At 42.1% G+C, this 24,044-nt stretch overlaps 1 protein-coding gene across 1 annotated transcript in view; it reads right to left on the bottom strand.

Moving 5' to 3' along the window:
* met (MET proto-oncogene, receptor tyrosine kinase) overlaps window positions 1-19,895 on the bottom strand; it is a 103,539-nt gene extending 83,644 nt beyond the window's left edge. The window contains exons 1-2 of the mRNA XM_049573028.1: window positions 19,525-19,895; window positions 16,738-17,926 (exon numbers count right to left, since the gene is read on the bottom strand). Coding sequence (XP_049428985.1) covers window positions 16,738-17,925 — 1,188 coding nt within the window. The 5' untranslated portion in view covers window position 17,926; window positions 19,525-19,895. The remainder of the gene's footprint in view (window positions 1-16,737; window positions 17,927-19,524) is intronic.
* Window positions 19,896-24,044: the final 4,149 nt, after the last annotated feature.

The following is a 24,044-nucleotide window of genomic DNA, read 5'->3' as shown; positions in this document are numbered from 1 at the left end:
TGTTTCAAGGGAAAGGTTTGGCATCACACTGCACAAAGTAAATGTTTTTGTCCTGATGTGCTGTGCAGCTGTGGCGGCTGACCAAGCGTCTCCTCACGCAAAGGGACCTGTCTGGACACGGCTGCCAGGTGACGCAGCCGCCCACCTGAGGGTGGAGGGGCGGAGGGCTCACAGCTGCCAGCTCTTACTGAGAACTCATCGCCATGTGGCCAGTCAGAGTGTGTCGGGTCGTAGACTGTTTTCCATGATGCTATAACATACAAACAGTAGCTCGTTCTGCCTTCACTGATACGACTGACTGTCGCTGAAGCTGCCTATTACTGTATTGCATTCTTAAAGGGACAGTTCACCCCCAAATCAAAAATACATATATTTCCTCTTACCTGCAGTGCTGTTTTATCAGTCTAGACAGTTTTGGTGTGAGTTGCAGAGTGTTGGAGATAACAGCCATAGAGATGTCTGCCTTTTTCCAGTATAATGGAACTAGATGGCACTAAGCTTGTGGTGCTCAAAACTCGACAGCAATGTCTCTTTCCAGAAATCATGACCCAGTTACTACTTAGATGATCCACAGACCTTGCTGTGAGCAATCGGCAACCTCAACCTCCGTGGCTGAGAAATGAAGCCAATGCGGCAGTGCCAAAAACTGCAGCTCCTTGAACGGCCACTTGAGGCTGGTTCCAAAATCAGAGTCAGCCCCACAGACGCCCAACTTTACAGCAGAAATAAACATGTTTACAGCCTGGTACAAAAAACTGTTTTGGTCTCTGTAGCAGTGTGACACAAAACACTTTTTTCCATGACAAAAACGAGACAATGAGGAGCTGAAAATAGATTCTGATAATAAAACACTAAGAGGAAATCTATATTTCATATTCACTGACAAGACGTCAGTGGTGGACTATCGGACATTGAAAGCCAAGAATGGCCATGCTTGTACTTATCTTTAAATGTGGCATGAGCAACAGGCTGTAAACTCCAGGACATAGTCTGCACCAGGATGTTTTGGTTGGTATGAGTTGTGAGCTCTAATTCAGCAGTAAATAATCAGCCGTGTGTGTCTGACTGTGGATGGTGGAGCTGCTGAATGGATTTGCGGAGTTTGTTAGTTGCAGCAGTGGCTGTTAGCAGCTAGCTCCGCTCATTAGCCGCTGAACGGCAGCAGAGCAAGCAGCTAACGAAAGCTGCACTTCATTACCTATCTCAACATAACTCCACGGAGATTCAAATTGTCTCGGGAAGGTTTCTGGGTTGATGGTGTTTGACAGACAGGTTGGAGGCTCAGTTATCTGTGAGTGTAGCTGTGCTGTAAGTAAATGTTCATTATTTTGAACAGTCTGTGGTTGTGAGTAGTTTCATGAAGGAATTACTTCCTTTCTACCAAACTACACATGGCGAACTTATCATCACGCAGAGAGAGGCATGAGGGAAGGCAAAAATCTCTATGGTTGATATCTCCAACACTTGGCAAGACTCCAGGTAAGAGGAACCTTTAACTTCTTTTTTAACTTCTTTTGTTGCTTAAACCCTGAAATAAGAGGAATTATTATTTTAGAGCTGCAACTACCGACTATTTTCATTTCTGAGTAATCTGTTGATTATTTTCTCAATTTATCTGTTCATTGTTTGTCCATCAAATATCTGATCACGATTTCCCCAAAGTTGACATATTCAACAGTTAAAAACCCCAAAGATATTTAACTAAATATCACTGAAGATTAAGAATATCAGCACATGAGGAGCTGCAACCAGAGAAATTTTAACATAATTAATGTTCAGTTGACAGACTAATGGATGAATTTACTAATTGTTATTGTTTTAGCTTGGGAATATTTAAATTAATCCAAGTATTAAAATCTCCTATTACTTGCTGTCTTTACAGATTTAATGTCAGTTGATCTAACAGTTGAAAAAAACACCTTAATCCGTCAACTTTTTTTTTATTTTTTTATTTTTTTTTTTACCTCTGCTGTGCACATTTATACATGTGTACCTGTGTGCACATGTACACGAGAAGATCTGTGTGAGAGTGTGTGTTATGAGATGGATGCAGGTTACCAAAACCCAGCAGATCTGATCTCATCCTCTTTACACACACACACATACACACACACACACAGTCTTCTTTATCAAAACGGAGTCTTCGGAGGAGCAGAGAGGACAGGACCGGACAGGACTGTAGTATTTTCATTCTTTTGTTGGTTCCCGTGTGTTCTCTGCTGAGAGACCCACTGGGTTCTGCGCCCGGCTTAGTGATGGCACGGACAAGCTCGGGCATGTGGGACACACTCTGTGACATCTGTGGTGGAAAACTCGGCGAGGGCAGCGGTGCCTCGATGCTAATTCTTATGATTTTTATGTTTATGTTTATCCGACCTCAGGAGGGATTAGCGCCTTGTGTGGCACGCCACAGACATAAATCTGACAGATAATTTACCCTTATCGTACATCAGATACAAAGATAAAGAACGACTGTACCTGGTAGATTCCAAACCAGGGACTCTTACTGTACCACCCAAAAACAAGCGTCTGTGTATTAAGGTTCATATTTTTCATTCATATTTTTAGTTTATGAATGTTTATTAAAAATAAAAGTTCATATGTTACCAACTTTGTTTTTGTCCCCTCTGATCCATAGTCTTTAGGGACTGTTCTTTTTCTTATCAGAGGAGGGGGATGCTGATGTGTGACTTGTTTTTTCTTTATCCTTAATTTTTTTAAATCCTGGAGTTGAAAAAAACCCTAATTTATCATTTGCATGCTGGTTAGTTTGTGCAAATTGTTTATTTTTGGCCAAATTTTAAATGAGACAAAATAAAGTGGTTTTGATGAAATATCATTATTTAAAGCTCAGATTTGATTGGGGGGGTTTTTTCTGATCAAAGTGGTTGGCCCTTTGTGTCCAAGGACCACTGGGAATTTGAATATCCAAAGATAATTTCTGTTTTGACAGTTTCTGGCTGTGATAAATGCTGTAATTTTGGCTATTTTTAATGTAGAAAAAATGCCTTCTTGTCTTGTCGTGCCTTTTATGTCTTTGAAAATCTGCAGCACAATAAATACAAAAAAAATTTGTATGCCCCTAACCTGACTCAAATTTAAAAACATAACTCCCTCCCAATGACTGAAAAATTATTCGACATGCCTCCCCCCCATTTGCACCACCCCCTTCACTCTCATGAGTAATGAATAGTCCCTTAAGTAGGATTTATATTTCTGTGTCTAATCAACGCTGAATCTACGGTTTAGGCTCTGTGTAGACGTAAAGCCTACGCCTTACCTTACAGCGTAGACTGATGTGCACCTCCACAGAAATGTAACTACACATCACAGCGACGCAGACCTCCTGTCTGTCTCTGTAAGCTGAAACCATTTCCCTCAGTGGAAACAAAGCTTTTGTTTACTTTAATTTCACAGATAAGAAACAATAAATTGTGAAGACAATAAAGCCTCCACAGAAATAGCATTGTAAGTCTTGTGTGTGATTTATCCTGGCTTCATATGAGCAGAGGAAATCTCTGCTTGTCGCTAGGCTAATTTATACAATGTAAAATGCCATAGGCTTGTGCTAATAATGTTAGAATGTTGTTTCGTCAGTGAACGTTCTGACTTGTAACAGAACTGGTAATGTTACTTTTGTTAAATGCTGCTGTTGTCCCTCAAATTTTCGCTACTAAGCCATGTTTAATGTGTGTTTAATGTGTGTTTTGGGTGTGTTTTGAAATCCCATTGCCATTCAGTGATTTGGAAGTGTAACTGCAGAGTGACACAAACAAACAACCGCACAAGAATAAATGATCACAATGGCGTAGGCCACTTGCGTAGGCTCAGCATAGAGCTGACGAACAAGTATAAATCCACCTTTACTCCCAAACGCTTTTGCACTTTGTGTTTTATTTATTACTAACACTTTGTGTTTTTTTTATTAATACTAAATATTGTAGTCACATTCTCCACACTGTAAATCTACATACAGGATCTATTGCATGTCTGTCTGTCCTGAAGTGAAATGACAAACAGCCTGAGAGCTTAATCCACCACTGCGTTATAAAAATATATTTCCAGTGATGAATATTTGGCTGCCAGCAGTGGTAAATGTTTATATACTGTATTTTATCATGTGAGTTCAAACTGTCTTGTCTTGTAGCAACGACCAAATGTCACAAATTAAAAGTTCAATGACTACATAACATAAAAATAAATCTCATACTTCATCTTTTACGTCTTTTCTGGGGTGTACTATTTGTTTGGCAGCATCTTAAAGAAAGAAGTCCACAGTATGACTGCTAGATGCTGGTAATGTTGATGTTATGTGTCCTGCCTCGGTAAAGCCTCCTGTTCTGTACATCTGGCTCCGGCAGAGGGAGAGTTCAAACGAACAAATACCAGTTTAGTGATGGCATGAGCAGGCTCGGGCATGTGGGGCTAAAACGTGACATCCACCGCATTGAATCAGCAGCATTACTGAGAGATTTGCAGTATTAAGTCCATCTATTGTCAGGCTGCTGCAGGTCTCCTCATCCCGCACTGGAAAACTACAGTGAATGCATGAAATATCAGGGACACTTAAAGGGATGATTGATTGATCAGTAATTGCTGTTATTACAGCTCATCTATCACAGCAGGAGCTTTGATGCAGACATTTTGCAGAGTTTTAGCTGTAAGGCATCGGGTGCAAAGTCATACATATCTGAAAGTCAATAATAAATTTCATATGACAGTTTCATGTTAAAGCTCACAGTGAAATACAGAAGAGAAGCAGAGACTGATAGTTTGTTAAATACTCCTACATATTTCCTACGTGGTATCTTCTTGATACTGTATATAAATTTATATTTCTCTAAAGTGCTGTTAGAACTATTGTTTTGAAAAGTGCACTGTGAATAAAGTTTACTAATAGAAATCTAAATTTGGAAACAAATGCATCCAATCCAGAGGTTCTTCTGAAGCTTTAAGAGCAAGTCCAAGCAAAGTTTCAAGTTCTTTAAGGAAAGAAAAGTCGACTTAGATTGCAACTAAAGATTCAAGTCTTGCAGGCACCTGAATGCTAAAAGCACCTGTGTTACTAGTTTTTTCAGCTGCGTCCAAGTCTGTCTCTGCATCCTGTGTAATTATACAAGGCCTACTTGGTACGCTTTTCATCACCTGTTATTGTTTGGGATACCAGGTAAAAAACCTGAGAATTGATTTTTATTTTTTTTTTGGTTCATGTATCAAGTTAATGCAGATTAATATTCATGTGTTAGCATTTATAAAATCAGAGCAACCTCAGAAAGAAAAGCAAAGACTGACCGACACATGACGTGTACTCTTTATACAGAGTGGACAGAAGGAGCAGTAGAATGACATGCTGAGGACCAACAAGTCAAAGTAAAAAAGTAAAAACAGCGTTTGTACATACTCCACTCAACCTCCATCAAGCTACAAGCTGTGGCTTTTTCAGATGCACAACAAAACCACAGAATAAGCTGCTTGTTGTTTAAGAGTTGCATATGCATGCTGTGCATCTTGTCATTAATGTTGTGTAAAGACCTACAACAGGCGGAGCCTCATGCTGTGCGCTCATGCCTGCTTTCTTATCCAGTGACCAAATAACAGACTGGCAAAGCCAAATATATCTTGAAAGTCCCATAACTGGACCTTTATTATCTTTCATAATCATAAATTATGAGGAATTCCTGAACAGAATAAGCTAAAATCAATGGGCCACTGTGGCTGCTTGTTTAAAGCTTGTTCACTAAAACAGGCGGGCTAATTAAAATGACTGTCGGTCAAAAGCGTCTCCACGCTGGAATTATATTACACACACTATAATCAATCAGGACGAAGATTCAATTTAAAAGCAATCAGCATTTGGTGGGTTTTCTCAAATCAATGGTAATCCGATGATAATTCTGACCCGTGGCTGATCTTTATTTTAAGTCTCAAATGTTTCTGCTCCCTCAATAGACTTATGGGAACGGGTGCCAGGCGTGTTGGGGACGCTTCAAATCCCTGTCATGGCTCTGCACACTACATTACCCAGCAAAATGGCCTTAGCTGTCCTTTCTTAAAGCGATACTGTCAGGCAGCAGCACATTCTGGGGTCGGATCAATAGTTTAAAGAGTGCTTTGGATGTGAGAGGTGGAGAGCTACTGAAATACTCTGCTCAAGAATAATTCAGTTAATCACTTTTGATTGTCCCTCGACTCAGATTGAGTTTTGGTATTCAGCCTGTTACATGCATTGTCCGTTTTCAAAATACACCTCTGTTTTCACAGGAAATGAACAGTTTGCATACAGTCTCTTTCAAAATAAAAGCACTACATTGGTACAACACCGCAATTTTTTTCCTTCAACAACTAACACTTGGTTGGGTTTAGGAAAAATCAGACCACAAGACAAAAATTAGCTAGCTAGCCACCCCACGGTCCCTCCACCTCACTCCCCCGCTACTTTGCTGGGAGGAGAAGGACGTATGACGCCAAAGACGTTCCAGTGGAAGTTCATCCTTCGATTCAGCGATTTTATGCCCGTAAGGCGTAATTTATACCCACGCTTGAAGCGAGTCAACATAAAATATTTAGAGTTCAAACATGCATGAGTAACGCAAAGCAAAAATTCGCATCGCATTTGGTGTGAACACATTAGACTCTTTTTGTTAAGTCCGTGCTTGTTTTTTTGGGGTGGCTTTGCGGGCATGCTTGTGGAGGTAGTTAATGCTGGATTAGCAACTTTCACTGCAGGATTCTCAGACATTGAATCAGGCTTTCACCATCTGAAGGGACGTGCATGCACATCTGCATTTATAGAATAGCCAGTAACAACTTCCTCTCTCTGAAATGACCTGTGATTGGCCAAAATCTCCCACCACGAGCTAGATTTTCCAAAGCCTGAAAACAGAAGCCAGAAGTCTAGTTTTCTCTCAGACCACTTAAGTTTCAATATGCTCAAAGTTCATTGTGGTTTTTTTGTCCAATGACAGCAAAATCAAACTGCCTTGCTCAGCTTTAAGTACTCAGAACTTTAGTGTGTGAACCAAGATTTGTGATTATTCATTTCTGGGTGACCTTTGTGGATAATATAACGGACTCAGTTCAGTCATTTATCATCCAGTCTACTTTCCTTAAAATCAACAACTGGGGCCTTTTTGATAGGAACTACTCTTAAGCACCTCTGCTTCCATAAATACAGATTAAATCAAAATCATAATTATTAGAGAAATATCTTAAACTGTACCTTGGAAAGTAGCACAATTAAAAAAAAAAGTACCAAAGCACAGTAATCACTGCTCATACTCAACGTCTCATGGTGGAGAGTAGTAATTATGTTTTCAGTTTCATACTCTTCATGTAACAGAGAGCAGCCTGAAGACAGAAATGGCCCAGCGGAGACGATACGAACAGCAGATTTGATCCATCACGAGACAGCCGAAAAGAGAGCCCTTCATCATTACAACATTTATCATATCTTGCAGCCTAAACTGGAGTTAAGAGGCACGTCTGAGCTGACAACCAGCACTTAAAAACTTCAAACATACTCTTACGCTGAGCTTTAAACCTCATCCACGTCCCTGTTGGGAGTTTTCCACCAGAAATACACAGTTTGGTGGAGCGACCAAAATAACCTCCTGTGTGTTTAAGTATGCCTCCTCCGAGCGTTTACACCTTTTATGAATTTATGGCTGTGCTTATCTCCCTCAAACCTCATGATAACAGAGAGTCTACCTGCCATATGCCACTGAATCCAAGTCATAAATCTATTAAGCAGTGCTATGATTAGATCACTCCACTCCTGGCTTGCAGCACGAGCATCAGATGGGCAGTTGTTCAATGGTCTGTTGTCGTTACAGCTTGTTTTTTAACCTGGCAGCTGAGGACAAGAGGATCCACGTCAGACTGTCAGCAATAAAAGAGGAATTGAAGAACGGCTTCCCAGTTTCACCGAGATAAAAGCTCTTTTGGCTGCAGCGATTCAGCACTTGACCTGCTGCGTCTGCGTGTTTGGAGGTTCAGACTCAAACAAAATTTGAAACAGCAGATTTTTGTGCCATTTGTCTCTGACGAGTCCTGCAGAGAAGTCCGTGTTCTGGTTTTCAGTGTATGTGCGTTTGGGTTGGGGCGACTAAAAAGGGATGCCGGGGTGAGGACAGTTAATGCAGCTGCCAAAGACTGAAGTCAGCATAACTTAAACTTTTGAATCACGTTGTCTGCAGACATATCAAAGCTTCGCAGAGTATTATGCAGAGGTGGAAACAGAAGGATTCAGTGCTAATTATACAGCATGGAGATGCTCCTGCACCTCCTGCTAAACTGATGTCATGCCTCGTGTCGACCCAGTAATCAAGTGAGTCAAGAGGAAAGAATGTCTAATAACGGAAGAGCCCACTCTCACTCCGACTGATCAAAACAACAGTTTTCATAGCGCCAGTAACTGTTGAGAGGTGCAAACAGACAATCAGTGTTTGGGGTTTCAGGGTTCGTCACCTGGTACAATATGACTCTTGTTAAACAGTTTGAAGCAGCAGCAGCAGGAGACGTTGGTTATTTGATTTGTAACAGGACTTTTTTTTTTGCTTTGATCCTGCACACAGTAGCTCAACAGGCTCTGTGAGTAATCAGTTTGCTTCTGACTCGTGCACACTCACTGTTAAGCATTACATCAGACACAGCTTTCCACATCTGTTCACCAAAGATGCTATGAGCCAGCGGATCTATCTGCAGGTCATCAAATGTTGAACGATTTTCAACTTCTTGTCTACACCGTGCACTTGACAAAAAAAAAAAAAAAAGTGTCCTGATCGCAGCACTGGAGCCGCCCCGCCAGGAAAGTCACACTGAAATATGTTGAGTTCAAAAAGATGTCTGTCTCCTGAGTTGTGTCACTGTGTGAAGAAGCCCAAACGTGTACCACAGAGCTAAAGACCCCCTAATCATTGGGGTGGTAATCTCTCAGCACCTCATGATAAATGAGGTGGGGACCCAAATGTACTAGTCATTCAGATTTGAATGACTAGTACATTTGGGTCATGCTGTTTATCTTATGGACATTGAGTCTACGGTAACTGACCAGCCAAGAAACGAAGCAAGGCACAAGCAGGACAGAGGAGGACAACAAGCTGATTTATAAACGCATTAAAAAAATGCTTTGTAAATGTTTCACGTAGGGATGCACAATATCAGATTTTTTGCCAATATCCGTTATGTAACAACTTGTTTGGCCGATAACCAAAACTGATATATTCACTTTTTTCCCACCGAATTTTAGTGATCATCGAGTCTCTTCTGCAGTAGAATTAACATCATATTATACATGCATACGATTATGGTGACGGCCCACCAGCAGATGGAGACATGAAATACAATACATTTTAATGTATGTGATATTCTTTCATTGTTCAAATTAAGAAAAAACACGCTGGCTGATTCTGATATTTTTTGTCTGAAATTGTTGCACGTCTAAAAATACGTTTGCACACTGACTCAGCGTCTGTCATCCATCTTTAAAGTTGTTTTTCACATGCATCAAAAGCCTTTACAGAGCGGTATGAGAGAAGAAAAGTTGTAACAGGACACAGCACAGTATCATTTCATAACTCAGATAGTCTACTTTCAACAGGTCAGATAGTTATACTCAGGTGGATGATGATGACGAGGAGGTGGAGGAGGAGGACGACCGTACACAGACAGAGAGAGCGTGCAGCAGTGCAGAGACAGAGAGGAGGACAAATCAGTCCCTCCAGGTAGCCGCGGTGCCAAATGCAAGACGCCAGCAGATAGTGGTGAAAGCCAAGGCGTTAACTCCAAAGCAAAGGTGAAGGGTGAAAGTGTGTCAAGGTTTCTCTGCGTAACTTTTTTTCCAGATCACAGATTAAAACAAACACAAGAAAAAAACCTCACTTTGTGTGCAAAGGCCTGAACACGACACACATGACGACTTTTCTGCTTCGAGATGTAACCTTTGAAGAGAGAATTGCGATGCATCTAAGAATCAATTTTTCCCCCGTGTGTATGTGATCATATCAAGATGACTCAGACAGTAGATCAAAGATCACACTGAAGGATCACCCATAAAAACGTCAACCCCTAACAGCTTCAAAAAAAGAGGCTGTTCTTGATGCAACTTTCACTTTCCCACAGGTGCTGGTGACAGGTGGGGGTCGCGGGGAGCAGGGCAGAGGCCTCGCCAGCGTGGCCGACTGCCACAGCGGGTCAGGGGATCATCTTCCGCCCAGCTGCTGATGCCCTGTTATCCCCGAGTCATTCATCACGGCTCGCTGAGAGTCAGAAATGCGTCCCCCCCCCCCCCCCTCCCAGCATTCCTCACTTTCCCCTGTGGATCTCCACCGCTGATAGCTGTCAGGACTGCGCTCATGTACCCAAACACCCACCCACCATGTATTTGCATGTATTTGCAAAGCTGGTTTGAATCTGTTTTAAGAACCACATGTCACTCTTCATGTCTGTCTGATCTCATCGCTGCAGCTTGAGTCTTTCAAATCACTGCAAAGTCATGAACTTACACACCCAGGCAGTGTGTGTGCAAGTTAAAGCTCCTTCACTACAAACTGTATATTTTACACTTCTGCAAACAAATTTTGCAATGCATGCATTAAAGTTTAGATTTTTACTATCTTACTATCTTAGTCTTCGGACCTGCTTGAGTTGTGAAATCTGTCCATATCCCAGTTTATTTTGTACGTGGTGCTCCAACAGTTCATCCAGAAAGATACACAAGTGCACACGTGAGCAGACTGAGTCACGCTATTCTTGTTGTGGACACTCAATCAAGACAACTCGCCAACAAATAAAGCAATAAACCAGAAAAAGCAGGGAAGAAGAAGACAACCAGCCAATATAAATAAACAACCAAAATATTCAAAAAACTGTCTCTGCACATGTTTCATGAGTGTGTTCAACATGTGTGTAATGCTTAAAGGAAGCACACAATAATACTAAAGTGTGTTTACAAGAAGTAAACAAGAAAACTCAATGTACATTTAATGCAGACTTGATGTTCATTATGCTACTTAAAGTTTTAAGAGTCTGTTGTTTTTCATATCAGGCAAAATGACTGAAAACCAATGGATGTCTGGAACAGTTGAAAATGCACTGAAGGGTTGACACCTTCTGGTCAGCTGGTCGGAGGGCTACAGCAATATATCGGTTTCAAGGTATACTATGATATAAAAGCTGATGGTTATCATACTGTGTAAATACGCTTATCTACGATATGGAAAAAAATGCAACTGGACGGACAAGCTCCCCTTTAGTTTAGTTATTTTCTAAGAGGAGACTTTTTACTCACACTACCATGAACAAAATGGTTTCAAGTTTCAATTATAGAAATAAAACGTGTCTGTTTTCATTCCTTTGAGGGTCTGCGAATATTTTCTGAGACAGTTATCGTACGGTGAAAAACTCAAGTTGGTTGATTGGTTGATGAGCTCTTGTCCGATCAAACTGTCATTGATCTCACAATCACTGGTGTTACTTTCCAGCTGAAAACACCCAGCGCTCTTCCACAAACAACCAGCAAGCATGGAGCGCTTTGGAGGCATTTTTTCAGCTGCGATCACACACTGTATAAATAATAGACGTAGCTACCATGAGTCTGGCATTTTGGCTGTCATATTGTTGCGTTTTTGGAGACAGAAGTGACCATATTTGGATGAGAGGTTGGAGCTGTGTAGGAGCAAGGAGTGGATCTGACTGAGGACACTTTCGGCAGACAGCCTGTCAATCAAATGGCCCCGCCCTCAAATATGCATAATTGTAAAGTCTTAATAAAATACAGATTAACAGGTGAGTTCTATATAAAGTCCCCATACAGTTGTCATGAATGTTGTAAAGTTGGACATTTTAAAATGGAGGTCTATGGGCATCAACTCGCTCTTGAAGCCAGCCTCAAGTGGCCATTAGAGGAACTGCAGCTTTTGGCACTTCAGCATTGGCTTTATTTTTCAGCCCCTGACCACTTGGGTGAGGTGGCGGGTTGCAGCTGGTTGATACGGAGAATCTGCAGAATTAAAAATGTTGGCACAAGGTATAGCACTTATTCTGGCCCTTCTTCTGTAAAGGACAGGCTGAATCGACAGAGAGGACGGACCCACCGGTCTCAGCCCTTCAACACGCTGCTGCCTTTTGTAGCATGTTGTAAATTAGGGCTGTCAAAATTGCTCAAAAATGACGTTCGAATATTCCTTCTAAAAATAACTCATAGGTTCGAACCATTCGAATATTTTTTCCGCATTATGTCCACAAGAGGGCAAACTAATACAAGGAAACATACTTGTATATGTATTAATACAAGGAAACATAACTACTTGTACGTATTTTTATTTCAACATAAACGTCTTTGAAAACATTTACATACCTACACATTAAAACACATAAAACAATTATCTATAACATTACGTTATAAACGGCCGCAGACCTCTTGCTCATCCCCCCTCTCTGACCCATGACCACACCGCCCGCGGAAGCGCGGCGAATAGCCTCGAAGCACCAGACCGTGACTGGCTCGCACCCTGCAGCGATCGTTTCGGCGTCTGGTCTATTTTCTGCGCGAGCCGCGAGCGAATGTGTCAAGCCCACTCGCAAAGAAGATAGCTGCCACAATCGAATATCAATTTTCACATTCGAAGGTCCATTTTTTTTTTCAAATTCGAATTTAAATTCAAATTTAGAATATTCGTTGACAGCCCTATTGTAAATACACTGCGCTCCCATTGCAAAGAATCAAAAAAATATGCTGGCCTCAGGAAAGAAATGCTACTGTGGCTGATTTAGTTAGTCTAGAGATAACAAGTAGATTTCTTTTCTTCCCACGGAACCAATCGATTAGTTGATGAGTAAGTAGAATTTCAGTTGACCGAGATTTTCATTGGTTGATTACAGCTTTAATGCACTGAAATGTCGTAAACGTAGCAACCTGGTTTTCAAAATGGTTAGCAGTGATGTAACGTGTACATTCTAATAAATCAAATAAACATGCAAAAACACTCGCACAACTGATCTGAGATGCTCTCGGTGCATGGTTCTCATTTGCTGCCAAGCAACAGCAGCAATAAATGTTCCTACAATGAAGACACATGCAGCGGAGTTCAAACTGGCTCCTGATACAGAAAACAGCCTGCATGGTAACACACACACACACACACACACCCCCTGAGACACCCACACCCCCACACACACACCCTGTTTTGACAGAAGTCTTCTTGAGCAGTGTGTTGGCTGTTTGCACACGGCTCGATGTTCCTCCTGTACGTGCTTGCCCTTTGACAACACATTGAGTGTAAAATATATCCAGGAGACTAAAGTAATCCACGGCCTGACTGAGTGCTGATAAAGGACTGACTGATGCTGAGGTTAAGTAAAGATGAAGTCAGAGAGGGGGCAGCGTTAGCACACATATTGACGAACCCTTTGGCAGGGTGGTCGGCAGTTAACTTCATGTCTTTATTGATCAGGTGACTGAGGCGATTGATTGAGTCGATGTTGATGGATTGGAGGTGAGCGACTGCAGGGAAGGTAACAACTGGCTCGCAGCAGCACTGGGACGGTTACTTCAATATAATACATAAGCTATGACTTTGTTTACATGCACAATGATATTCCACTATTATTCTGAGTATGTCAGTATTCCAAATTTGATACAGGTCATGTAAACAGTTTTTTCTGTTTAGATATTCAGAATTAGGCCTTTTTTTTATTTTGCATTTTCCGATTTTCCGAAGACGTGGGATATGCTGGGTTTTTGGAGTATTATCTGGACATGTACAGTATACAGCACATTGGGAATACACATCTCAACTGGGTTTCTCACAGCAGCTTGTGATGTAATGGATAAAAAATATGCACTTAACATAAAAGAAAAAAAAAGAAAAACATTTTAAAAATGCATGCTAATTTTGATTCCTTTAATTTGTTGGAAAAATGTGTTTAAAAACAATTTTTAATGTGTCTTTATTGCTCTAACTATAATCGAATGCTTCAATATTTAATAGTGCAACTGGGTTGTCCAAAATGTATCGGACAAATTAAAATACAATTTCTTCCAGTCAATAACTGTCTGAGGTCAAATACAACTGCAGACACTTGGTATCGTCCCTGGCGATGCTCTGTTAGACACTGTTAATCATTACTTCTTTTTGCATGTTTCACTGGCTCTTTTCCTTCGATCTTTAACAAGTGAAACAAATTATGATCAGTAAGACTGAGGTCAGGTGACTGACCCAACCAATGGAGACCTTTCGACTGTTCTTGTCTGTACGTTTAGGAGCATTAATGATACTTGGCAAACAGTCCTACACTGTTCACCAAATATGGAGGTAAACAGCCTCAAATGAAAGCTGAGAGTTTACTCTTTAACCTCATACTTATTGTTTCTTTTCAAATCCACCGTGCTGCAGCATTGAGCCAAAACTATGAAAAATGTGCCACTCTCCTGTAATCAGTCTGCAAACATCAGAATGTAAAGCAGGCGTACAAGGATCCTTAAAACACCTCAAACATCATATTAAACATGCTCTAATCAGGAGTTTTTGTCTTCACATGTTCTGAAACATACAAACTCACATGTATGCTCTTAAACAGAGGGATCAGAGGTCATTTGGAAAGTCAGGAGGAGGTCATGCTTCAGTGTCTTGCTCAAGGACACTTGAACACAATGGCACAAGGACAGAGGTCCAGTAGACACACTGGCTGCTTGAACCTGAGACCACCCAGTTACTAAGACAGTGTCTCCAGCCAACAAGCCAACCTGCCTGCAGCGAGTAAACAGCCAAGGTCTATAACTCCAAAAGATGAAAAAAAAAAAGCCAAGCCATGTATACACAGCTGATGACTGATAGAGGCGTATTTTATGTATTTGAAAGACACTGTAAAGCCACATCACGATGATGCTCTAACTTGGTGTCTGATCTGGAGAGACTGCAATTTTGTCTTTTGGATTCAGTCAACATCACTGTGGAATCTGGATAGAAGGTCATGACTTTATGTCTAAAGTGTAAATGTTGAGCCAAGAATTTTGTAATTTACAAGTTCACTGTGCAGGAAATACATATATTACCTGGACTCTGAGACAGGCCAAGTCAGATGCAGTGTAAATAAGTAAATTTATCAAGTTTATGCAGGCTGCACACTTAGAAATACAACCCAGCCACCAGAAAAAAAGTTGTAATTGTACTGCAAACCACTGATATGTTATATTTACACGTTATTATGTAATGGACAAGTTGAACCTTTACATTTCAATAATGCTGTGGTTAATGTGTGGTCACATTGTTTGCTGCCTAAAAAGCCACTGGAAAAGAGCAACCTGTTGCTAGAAAACACCCACTTTTGCACCTAAAAGGCCACTGGAAAAAGAGTGAGAAGTTGCTACAAAACACCCACTTTTGGTGCCTAAAAAGCCACTGGAAAAAGAGTGACAAATTGCTACAAAACACCCACTTTTGATGCCTAAAAAGCCACTGGAAAAGGAATGACAGGTTGCTACAAAACACCCACTTTTGATGCCTAAAAAGTCACTGGAAAGGAAGTGACAAGTTGCTACAAAACACCCACTTTTGATGCCTAAAAAGTCACTGGAAAAAGAGCAACAGGTTGCTACAAAACACCCACTTTTGGTGCCTAAAAAGCCACTGGAAAAAGAGCGAAAGGTTGCTACAAAACACCCACTTTTGATGCCTATAAAGTCACTGGAAAAAGAGCAACCTGTTGCTAGAAAACACCCACTTTTAGTGCCTAAAAAGCCACTGGAAAAAGAGCGAAAGGTTGCTACAAAACACCCACTTTTGATGCCTATAAAGTCACTGGAAAAAGAGCAACAGGTAGCTACAAAACACCCACTTTTGGTGCCTAAAATGTCACTGGAAAAACAGCAACAGGTTGCTACAAAACTCCCACTTTTGATGCCTAAAAAGCCACTGGAAAAGGAGTGACAGGTTGCTACAAAACACCCACTTTTAGTGCCTATAAAGTCACTGGAAAAAGAGCAACAGGTTGCTACAAAACACACACTCTTGGCACCTAATAAGCTGCTGTAAAAAAACAGCAATGAGTTGTTTAATCAGAATCACTTTTGTTGTTTGTTGGTTTTGAACGGCAGTCTGCAGCTTGGCAGGCCTTTCCTGTAGGTGATACCCCTTTCACCATCCTCTCCACCTCATTCACTTAAGAAACGCTGATATGAAATGTATGAAATGTACAAATGAAACATATTCTTGGTTTACAGAAACATACAATACCAATATTTTTCTAATGGCGTCTGGGCTGGTACCTAAGCACCTTAAAGATAAATCAGTCTCTCTGTTGAGTATAAAAAGCATCACAAATGTCTACATTCATACAGCAGTAGCCACTGTCCACGTTGCATCACACATAACTGCAGCCACAGTTAATTTAGTCTCAACAAAACAAAAACTGGAGCAGCAAAGATATTATTTAGGCTCATTCATTTCAATTAAATTAAAAGGAGAACCTAGGGAACCTATCAGAGTGCAGCAAGAAAGTTTAAATCAATTTTCTTGTTTGAAGAATTCAATTATTTTTTTGCTAAAAAACTGGTTTAAGCTCAAGCAGGAAAAAGAAACTGCAAGACAAATGTTTTCTTTCCATCTTTCTTCAATAAAGTTGTGAGTTTATAAAGAAAAAAGGAAAGAGCAACATTCAAATTTCCCTCCAAAAATACAAATGCAAAGTAGTTCTAGATTGGCTACCCGTACACAGAAACCCCGCCCCTCCAGCTCTTACCACATTGTAGCAGGACTTCTTGTCTGATCCAGTGAAGTGATACGGGTCCTCTGTGTTGCACCTGTGCATGTACATCTTGAACATGTTGTTGATGTGTTTCAGGGATATAGCGCAGACGGCTGAGTTAGGGGTTGGCTCTGGAGAGTTCGGCTTCCCCTGGGCAAAGGCAGCGAACAGCACGTCGTCACCTTCCTCCACTTTAAGCTGCTTCTGCAGTTCAACATCATTGCCCGCCTTGGTGACGTGGGCTGCCTGGAGGATGTTGAATACCTTGACGTCGTCCAGGAAGCGACGTCGCCTTTTATCTGTGCTGATGCATTCAAGGGGCATCTCCACGTAACGGCGGATCACGAGGTCTGAGGAGCACATGCGGACTATACGGGTGTGGTAGGCCTGGGAGTGCCTGCTCACCCTCTGCACTGTGAGAAAGTAGGTGAAAGGTCCACTGTGGAAGGAGTAAACGTAACGCAGGTAGTAGTTTCCACGTAGAGAAGGAATCAGGTCCATGTAGGAGTGGTTGGAGAAGAAAGAGAAGCCATTCTGGCTCGTCTTCATCTTCCGTAGTGAAAGGGTGTGGGGATTTGTTGCAGAGGCTGACATGTTTCCTAGTCCTGGGATCTCAGAGTTCCCAACAAAGAACGTGATGACGTTGCTTTCCACATTGAGCACCTGAGATCCTGAAGGGCTGACCACAACATCCGCATCAATCGGTTGACCCTTTCCTAGATTCACCTTGTCGGCAAAGCAGTAGACATCTTTGTCTACAGTTTTCGGGCTAATGCCGTCATCCAGGACGTGACGACGGCAAACACCATTGTCTGCCGAGCCGCAGCTGTACAACCCCTTGTCATAAATGTGCTCCACCACCAAAGCAATGTTGTGGTTGTCCTCCCTGCCACTGGTCACTTTCTGGCCGCAAGTCTCATTGGCAAGCAGCGGCCCCGTGTGATACTCTGACAGCTTTGTAAGATTCGGGGCCAGGGCGTAGATTCTGTTCACAGCCCCGGCGTAGATGATCCCATCCAGCGTCACCATGTTCTGGATGGGGAAGTCTGCAGTGAACGTTGGGAGCTCGTAGGTGACGGAGAGGTTCAGCTTGTTGGTCTGGGGTGATTTATCACACTGGGCCTGAACAGTGGGGCACAAAGCCCACAGCAGCATGACGGCATGAAGCGAGCGGAGATTCATCCTGTTCCAAAAATAAGAGACATGAAAAAATTAGTAGGTAAACCGTCTCTGCTGGAACACAAAGAACTCAAAACATCCATCACAAATATCTTTGAATAGGTGGCCTCAATTGTCTGGAGTGTGACTGTGTGGAAAAAGGCGCAGTCTGCACTGAATAGGGACGACTGAGGAGAAACAAGAGAGACATCAAAATCCCTTTTTAGACTCATAAATGGAACTGTGTCAGGGTTTAAAACCAGGGTTTACTCACTTCACCACAAGAAGTGAAACCATTCATAGTGAAGTGACTGGGGGCTTTATGGTAACACAAAGCTTCAATATCAGCCTCCTAATCATCAGCGCTCCACTTTCTGACTCCACTGACCCAACACAACCCAGCAGCAAGACCTGGGTGAGCACTTCTGCGGTGCTCAGCTCAGTTCCCAAGTGACCACAGCAAGAGGCAAAGCAGTGAATCACCCAGAGAGCAGCCCGCTCTGCAGGGCGACGCAACCACGGGCCTAAGTTTAGACAGCAGGGGCCCGAGGGAGCGGAGATAAACTCAATTAAAACAAAAGAGGCTGCAGGGAGAGGGCGACGGGGACCATCCTGCAAAATGATAAATAACCCCAGTTAACTAAGTGGTATTCCACTGGGAGATGCTTTTAGTATAGGGAGGGAGGGAGGGAGGGATGGATGTGGGAGAGAAACACCAGAGGATTTGCAAAATGTGAATTTGCATGCTCCTATCTGCGTGTGGTTTCAACACCAGCCCCAGATGTAAACCAAAACAAGGCAATAACATCCAGCACAGTGGGTTTGGTTTATGCCCACAGTGTTGCATAAACTCACGGAGATTCCCTGTGCGCATATTTTCACTAATTTATGACTGATGTCTCAGTGATGGCAGCTCGTGTGCTTTTTCAGAGCCAGTCTGAGAGGGAAAGCTCAGTTTTATCTTTACACAGTGTTTCAGGGAGAATAAATAGAGACAGACAGACCCAACAGGTGCTTAAAGGGAAACTCACATGAAAGTTTAGAGCTGATAATATTACTGATAAGTGCCAGAACATAATATAAGAGACTGAGGGGGGTATTGGGGATATGGCAGAATATTACGATAAAAACAAGTCCATATTTAGAAACCAAAACACACACATGTTTATGTTATTGGGAATTTCACAATATGAGAGTCAGTTTTCTTTCATCAACTACCTGGTGAGATGAGTATAATCTTGTTTTGGTCTAAAATTATGAGTAACAGCGGGCACATTAATGCGCACCTGCACCAAACACAATAAATGTACCTCCTCACCGCACGGCTGTGTTTTCAAAGGACAAAAGGCGGTGGGAAACAGTGAAAATGTTTTCAGTTTGAGAGGAAAGTGACTCATGGCGAAAGGTCTCAGAAAACACAAATGGGAAGCTGGTGAAATGGTGTTAAGAGCCAGAAACAACATTTCAAAACAGGCTGTGATATCCAGAGGAGGAGGAGGAGGAGGAGGAGAGGGAGAGGAGTTTCAGGGTGTCATGGTGCGTTTTTACGCAAGAAACGACACTTTGAATTAAGACAGAAAAAAGTCAAGAAACTGGGAGAAACTGCTGAGATGATAAACTCACCTGTTAGTGAGCCACAGCTTTCTACGTTCCTCTGATTCAAATCATATTCCGCTGGTCACTCCAGGAGCGGGACTTCTTGACTCTCTCATCAAGTCCAAACTGATCGCTTTGGATTCTCTCTTCGCTTCTCCGTGAAAAAAACTCCCAGAAACAAATAATCCGACTCTTTTCTCTCAGTCTGCCTTTGCCTGTTTTCCAGCAGCTAAACTGTAGTGCGTTGATCGCCGGCTGAGACCAGTGAGGCTCGACACTGACTGACTGCATCTAGCAGAAACACGCTGCTGCTGCTGCTGCCGCCGCTCTCACAGCTTCTCCCGTGGTGCGTAAAGCTCCTCCTCTTTCTCTCCAAACTCTGTGACGCGCCCAGGTGCTGCCGCGGCTCCTCGGTTTGTGGAGTTCAGGTGAGACCAGCAGACCATCAGGTAGAGGTGGGAAGGCAGAGTGGGAAAACTGAGCGAGCAGTGAATCATGAGCTGTAGTCATGGGTAATGATGATGCGCAAAACCAGTTAGATTTTTAAAGACGCGCAATTTAGGGTTTTTAATGTATCATTTTATTTCATACCTTATTTTATGCATAATTACCTCATATAACTGATATTACTTTTATATATTTTTGTAGTTTGATATCACTTTTGATGCACGAAATAAATCCCACATTACCCAAAATAAAACTAGTCGATTTGGAGGGATTTATGAACCAGATCCGAATATTCTTGAACCAGACTGTAAGGAGGGGGCGATTAAAAGGATAGTTCAGATTTTTTGGAGTGGGGTTGTATGAGGTACTTATCCACAGATACATACATTCATACATACACTCTGTTGTCATATCCACACATGCCTGAAATACACACACATGCACAAACATGATCTACACATGCATTAAATGGAAACTCATCAAAACTCCATAAACCTTCAAAATTAAACAAAACCCAAAGGAGAGGTCACATAGGCTCCTCGAAGGAAGGTCTTTGTTTCCTCTCCAGCTTCCACCTGACTCCTCCAGCAACCCTGTGACTCAGACTGCTGGTTGTCATGTTAAAACGGCTCACTCAGCCATAAATAATGAGCTAAGTTATAAAGGCTAAACCAACTGTGTGTGTGTGTGTGTGTCAGCCATGAATCACAGTGGCCAGCACAAAAAATTCCTTTGTCCCACTTCCTGAAAGGAGGGCAGAAGGAATGAAGACTGGAAACCCTGATAACAGAGTGTGTATGGAGAATTAATAGGTACTGAGCTGCACAGCCGCTGTTTGCACTCACTTTCTGACAGACACAGTGACATGTGAGGGTTTAATGAGACACACAGTCAGGGGACGAGTGTGTTCAAGTGGGAAGACGAGTGATGTGATGGAATCTGTGACACCTTCTGTGTAAAACGAGACATATCACTGTGTATGTGGACGTAATAAGTGTCTTTGCAGACTAATAGTTTTCTTGTTCCTCCTCTTTTTAACAATAGAGGAGTTCAGATGGTTTTAAAGGTCTGCTACAGTCATTATTCGAAGTGAAAGTGATGATCTTAGACTTCACATAGATACACTGTATTGGACAAACCTCCCAAATTCATCAACCCTCTCTGCTCCAAACTCCCTGATTTCCCAGAGGACAACACGGTTACCTCTGACATCACAGCAGAGAGCCCTTAAACTGTCACTTTACATCAACCTTTATTTCATCGCAAAGGACCACTGAGAAGAAAGACAGAATAAATGAATGGGTTTGAAATTTAAAAACAAGCACTTGAATTTAGATCTGAATTTACCCATCTGGACTGTTACGTCTGACTGATGTTAAATTCTGGTTGGAATGGAAATCAGGTCGACAATGTTTTGAATGTCTAACGATGTTAGAATTTTATGTTAAAAATATGTTTTGCAGATGCTGGGTTTTGTTCTCCATACCTTACAACTAAATCTTGTTATTCTATATCAAAATGACGCTGGCGTGAGACTTTTGGATGATTCAACACACTCTGACTTCCTCACTCCAACCTTGTCACAAATCGACGTTTGGACATGGATTTCCACATCGAGATATGACGTCCAGGCAGACGTTGCGCTAGACTTTTTCATCGCCGGTCATTTTGACCGTCAGGGTCATAAAAATCGGGTCATAATCTATTTTTACCGGTCATTTTAATTTTCGTTTTTAAATGATAATAAAGATATTCAAAGACATTTAGTTTTCATTCGTTCGTTTTTAATAAATCCAACAAGCAAGTTATAAAGTGTGCATTAATAAGGACATGAACGAAAAGATGAACAGATATCCACACACCCCTGCCATTAGGCACCAGACGGCACTAGCACGTCACTAATGCGTCCGGTGTGTCGAGGGCGTTATGTCAACAACGCTACATGAAGCAAATGAATGAACTCTGCAGTGTGAAAACGGCAGCCACTTAAACCACTGACTGTGCACTCCGCCGGCAAGTGGGCAGGGGTGGTAATTGCAACTGGTCAAAATGACCGACGGCCTTCAGATTTTCCGGTCATTGCTGTAAAAAAATGGTCAATGACCGAGAATATCCGGTTAGCGCGACCCCTGGACCATCCAAGGTGCACTGGCTGTGTTGCTAATGTTCTGGGACGCCGTGTCAACTTCAGCTTGTTACATGCATAGTCTGTTTTCAAAATAAACTTCTGTTTTTACAGGAAATGTACAGTTTGCATGCAGCCTCTGTCAAAATAAAAGCACTCTGTTGGTACAGCACCACAAATTGACTTTTTTTTCCTTTCAACAACAAACGCATGTGATTGGATTTTGAAGACGAGAACAGGGTTTGGCTTTACAGTCTTACAGGAAGCAAATGCCGACCTCAAGGGTGAAAGCCACCATCACTCCCAGTTGCCCAGCTCAGACTTTCGCCCCCTTAACTTACGTTGCACCCACCGGGTGCCATTACACAATAACGATGACTGGTCGCACATCAGTCATGACGTGATGACAGCTTTTTTTGTCAGTGTCTGATGCCGGAAATCACTGACCAAACACCTGTATTTGACAACTTTGGAGTGAGAATGGGTTGGACATTGCTGGATTTTGGTTTTGGTAGGGGCAAACCCCAGCGCTAAGTGAGGGTTAGCGGCTGTAGAATCACAAAAACACAGCACAGCACTTCATGTTAGTGGACTCGATTTCTACACTAAAATTAGCTACTGTTGCACTGTTAGGCCTCGTTTTCATTCAGCATTGTATGCAAGTCGACAGGAGGTTGAGTACCTCAGTGATCTCTGATGTGTTTGTAAAACTCCTCCTGAGAATGGTTCGTACATCTTACAAAAGATGCATACACAACAGTTCATGATATCCTACAAATTTGCACCCCATGAATGACTTTAACGTAAAGTTATGGAAGTTAGGTTTAAGCAAGTGAAGTTACTGAGGTTAGGTCCGAGAAAAGAAACATAGCGAGAATGTACTTTAAAATGACTAAAAGTTCACATGAATCCAAACATGTCCAGGTCTTTGTTTACTGCCGTCAGCGCATTGGTCACGTGACCACAGCCTTTCAAAATATGTGGGATATGTAGGGATTTGGGTGCGTTGCTTTTCATAGGAAAACATACAAAAAATCTGTGAGAACAGCCTGATGTTCTACATCATTTGGCACTGGCATTGGATGTTGTATGGATGTATTTTGGTCACCCAATAATGCTACTTACACTGGTGGTCAGCAGGGGTGCCGAAACATGGCGTCAGTGCTGTAGCGGTGCTGAGAGGATGCAGGGCACTCAGGAGTGTGCACAACATTACATCGTTTGGGTTTTGCACAAAAATTTGTCCCGAGTCCTTTACATAAAAATCTGTCCATAGGCTACCCAGAAAGTCTGGGAAGGTCTCAGTTTTTAAGTTACGTTACAATCCATCCCCCCATTTGCAATAAAAAGCAATTAACATATAAAAAGTCACATAAAGAACCTTTAAACATAATTATGATCAAGGTTAAGCTCAGAAATCAAACTGTGGACTGGACTAATGGAACCAGCCACTTTGTCCATGACATTAAACCCCTGCTGTATCTTTCTTTTACCTGCGCACATATTTGAATTAAATCTGGTGGAGTGTTAAGATCAAATGTAGTTCAATTCAAGTGTGTTCTTGCAAAAAAGTACTCATAAAAGCTCATTGTCTGAAGCTCACTCTTCTTTGACTTCTTACCGATGAGCAAGAAGTTCCACAGCACCCTCCTGCTCTCTTTGTTGTCTCTGTTTGTTGGAGGGACTGTGTTTTGCCTTACCTCAGGGCATTTCTGACGCAGTTGCCAAGGGGTGTGTCCGACACAGGGTGTGTGTTTGTCTGACTGTATACCCGAGGGGTGTGTCTGCGGCTCCTGTGGTGGTAATCTCATTTTTGGCTTGGGCCCTTGTCTTGACGGGGAGCAACAGCAGAAGAAGAAGGAGAAGAAGAAGACGAAGAAGACGAAGGAAAAGGTTGGTCCGGTGGTGAACCTCACACTGCTGGCATGCAGAATGTGGAAACCCCAAGGCATGACACGCTCTGCAGGAATGATCT

The sequence above is a fragment of the Epinephelus fuscoguttatus genome, linkage group LG4, assembly GCF_011397635.1.
Source record: "Epinephelus fuscoguttatus linkage group LG4, E.fuscoguttatus.final_Chr_v1".
NCBI classification, from domain to species: Eukaryota; Metazoa; Chordata; class Actinopteri; order Perciformes; family Serranidae; genus Epinephelus; species Epinephelus fuscoguttatus.
This window is presented reverse-complemented; position numbering and strand designations above follow the sequence as displayed.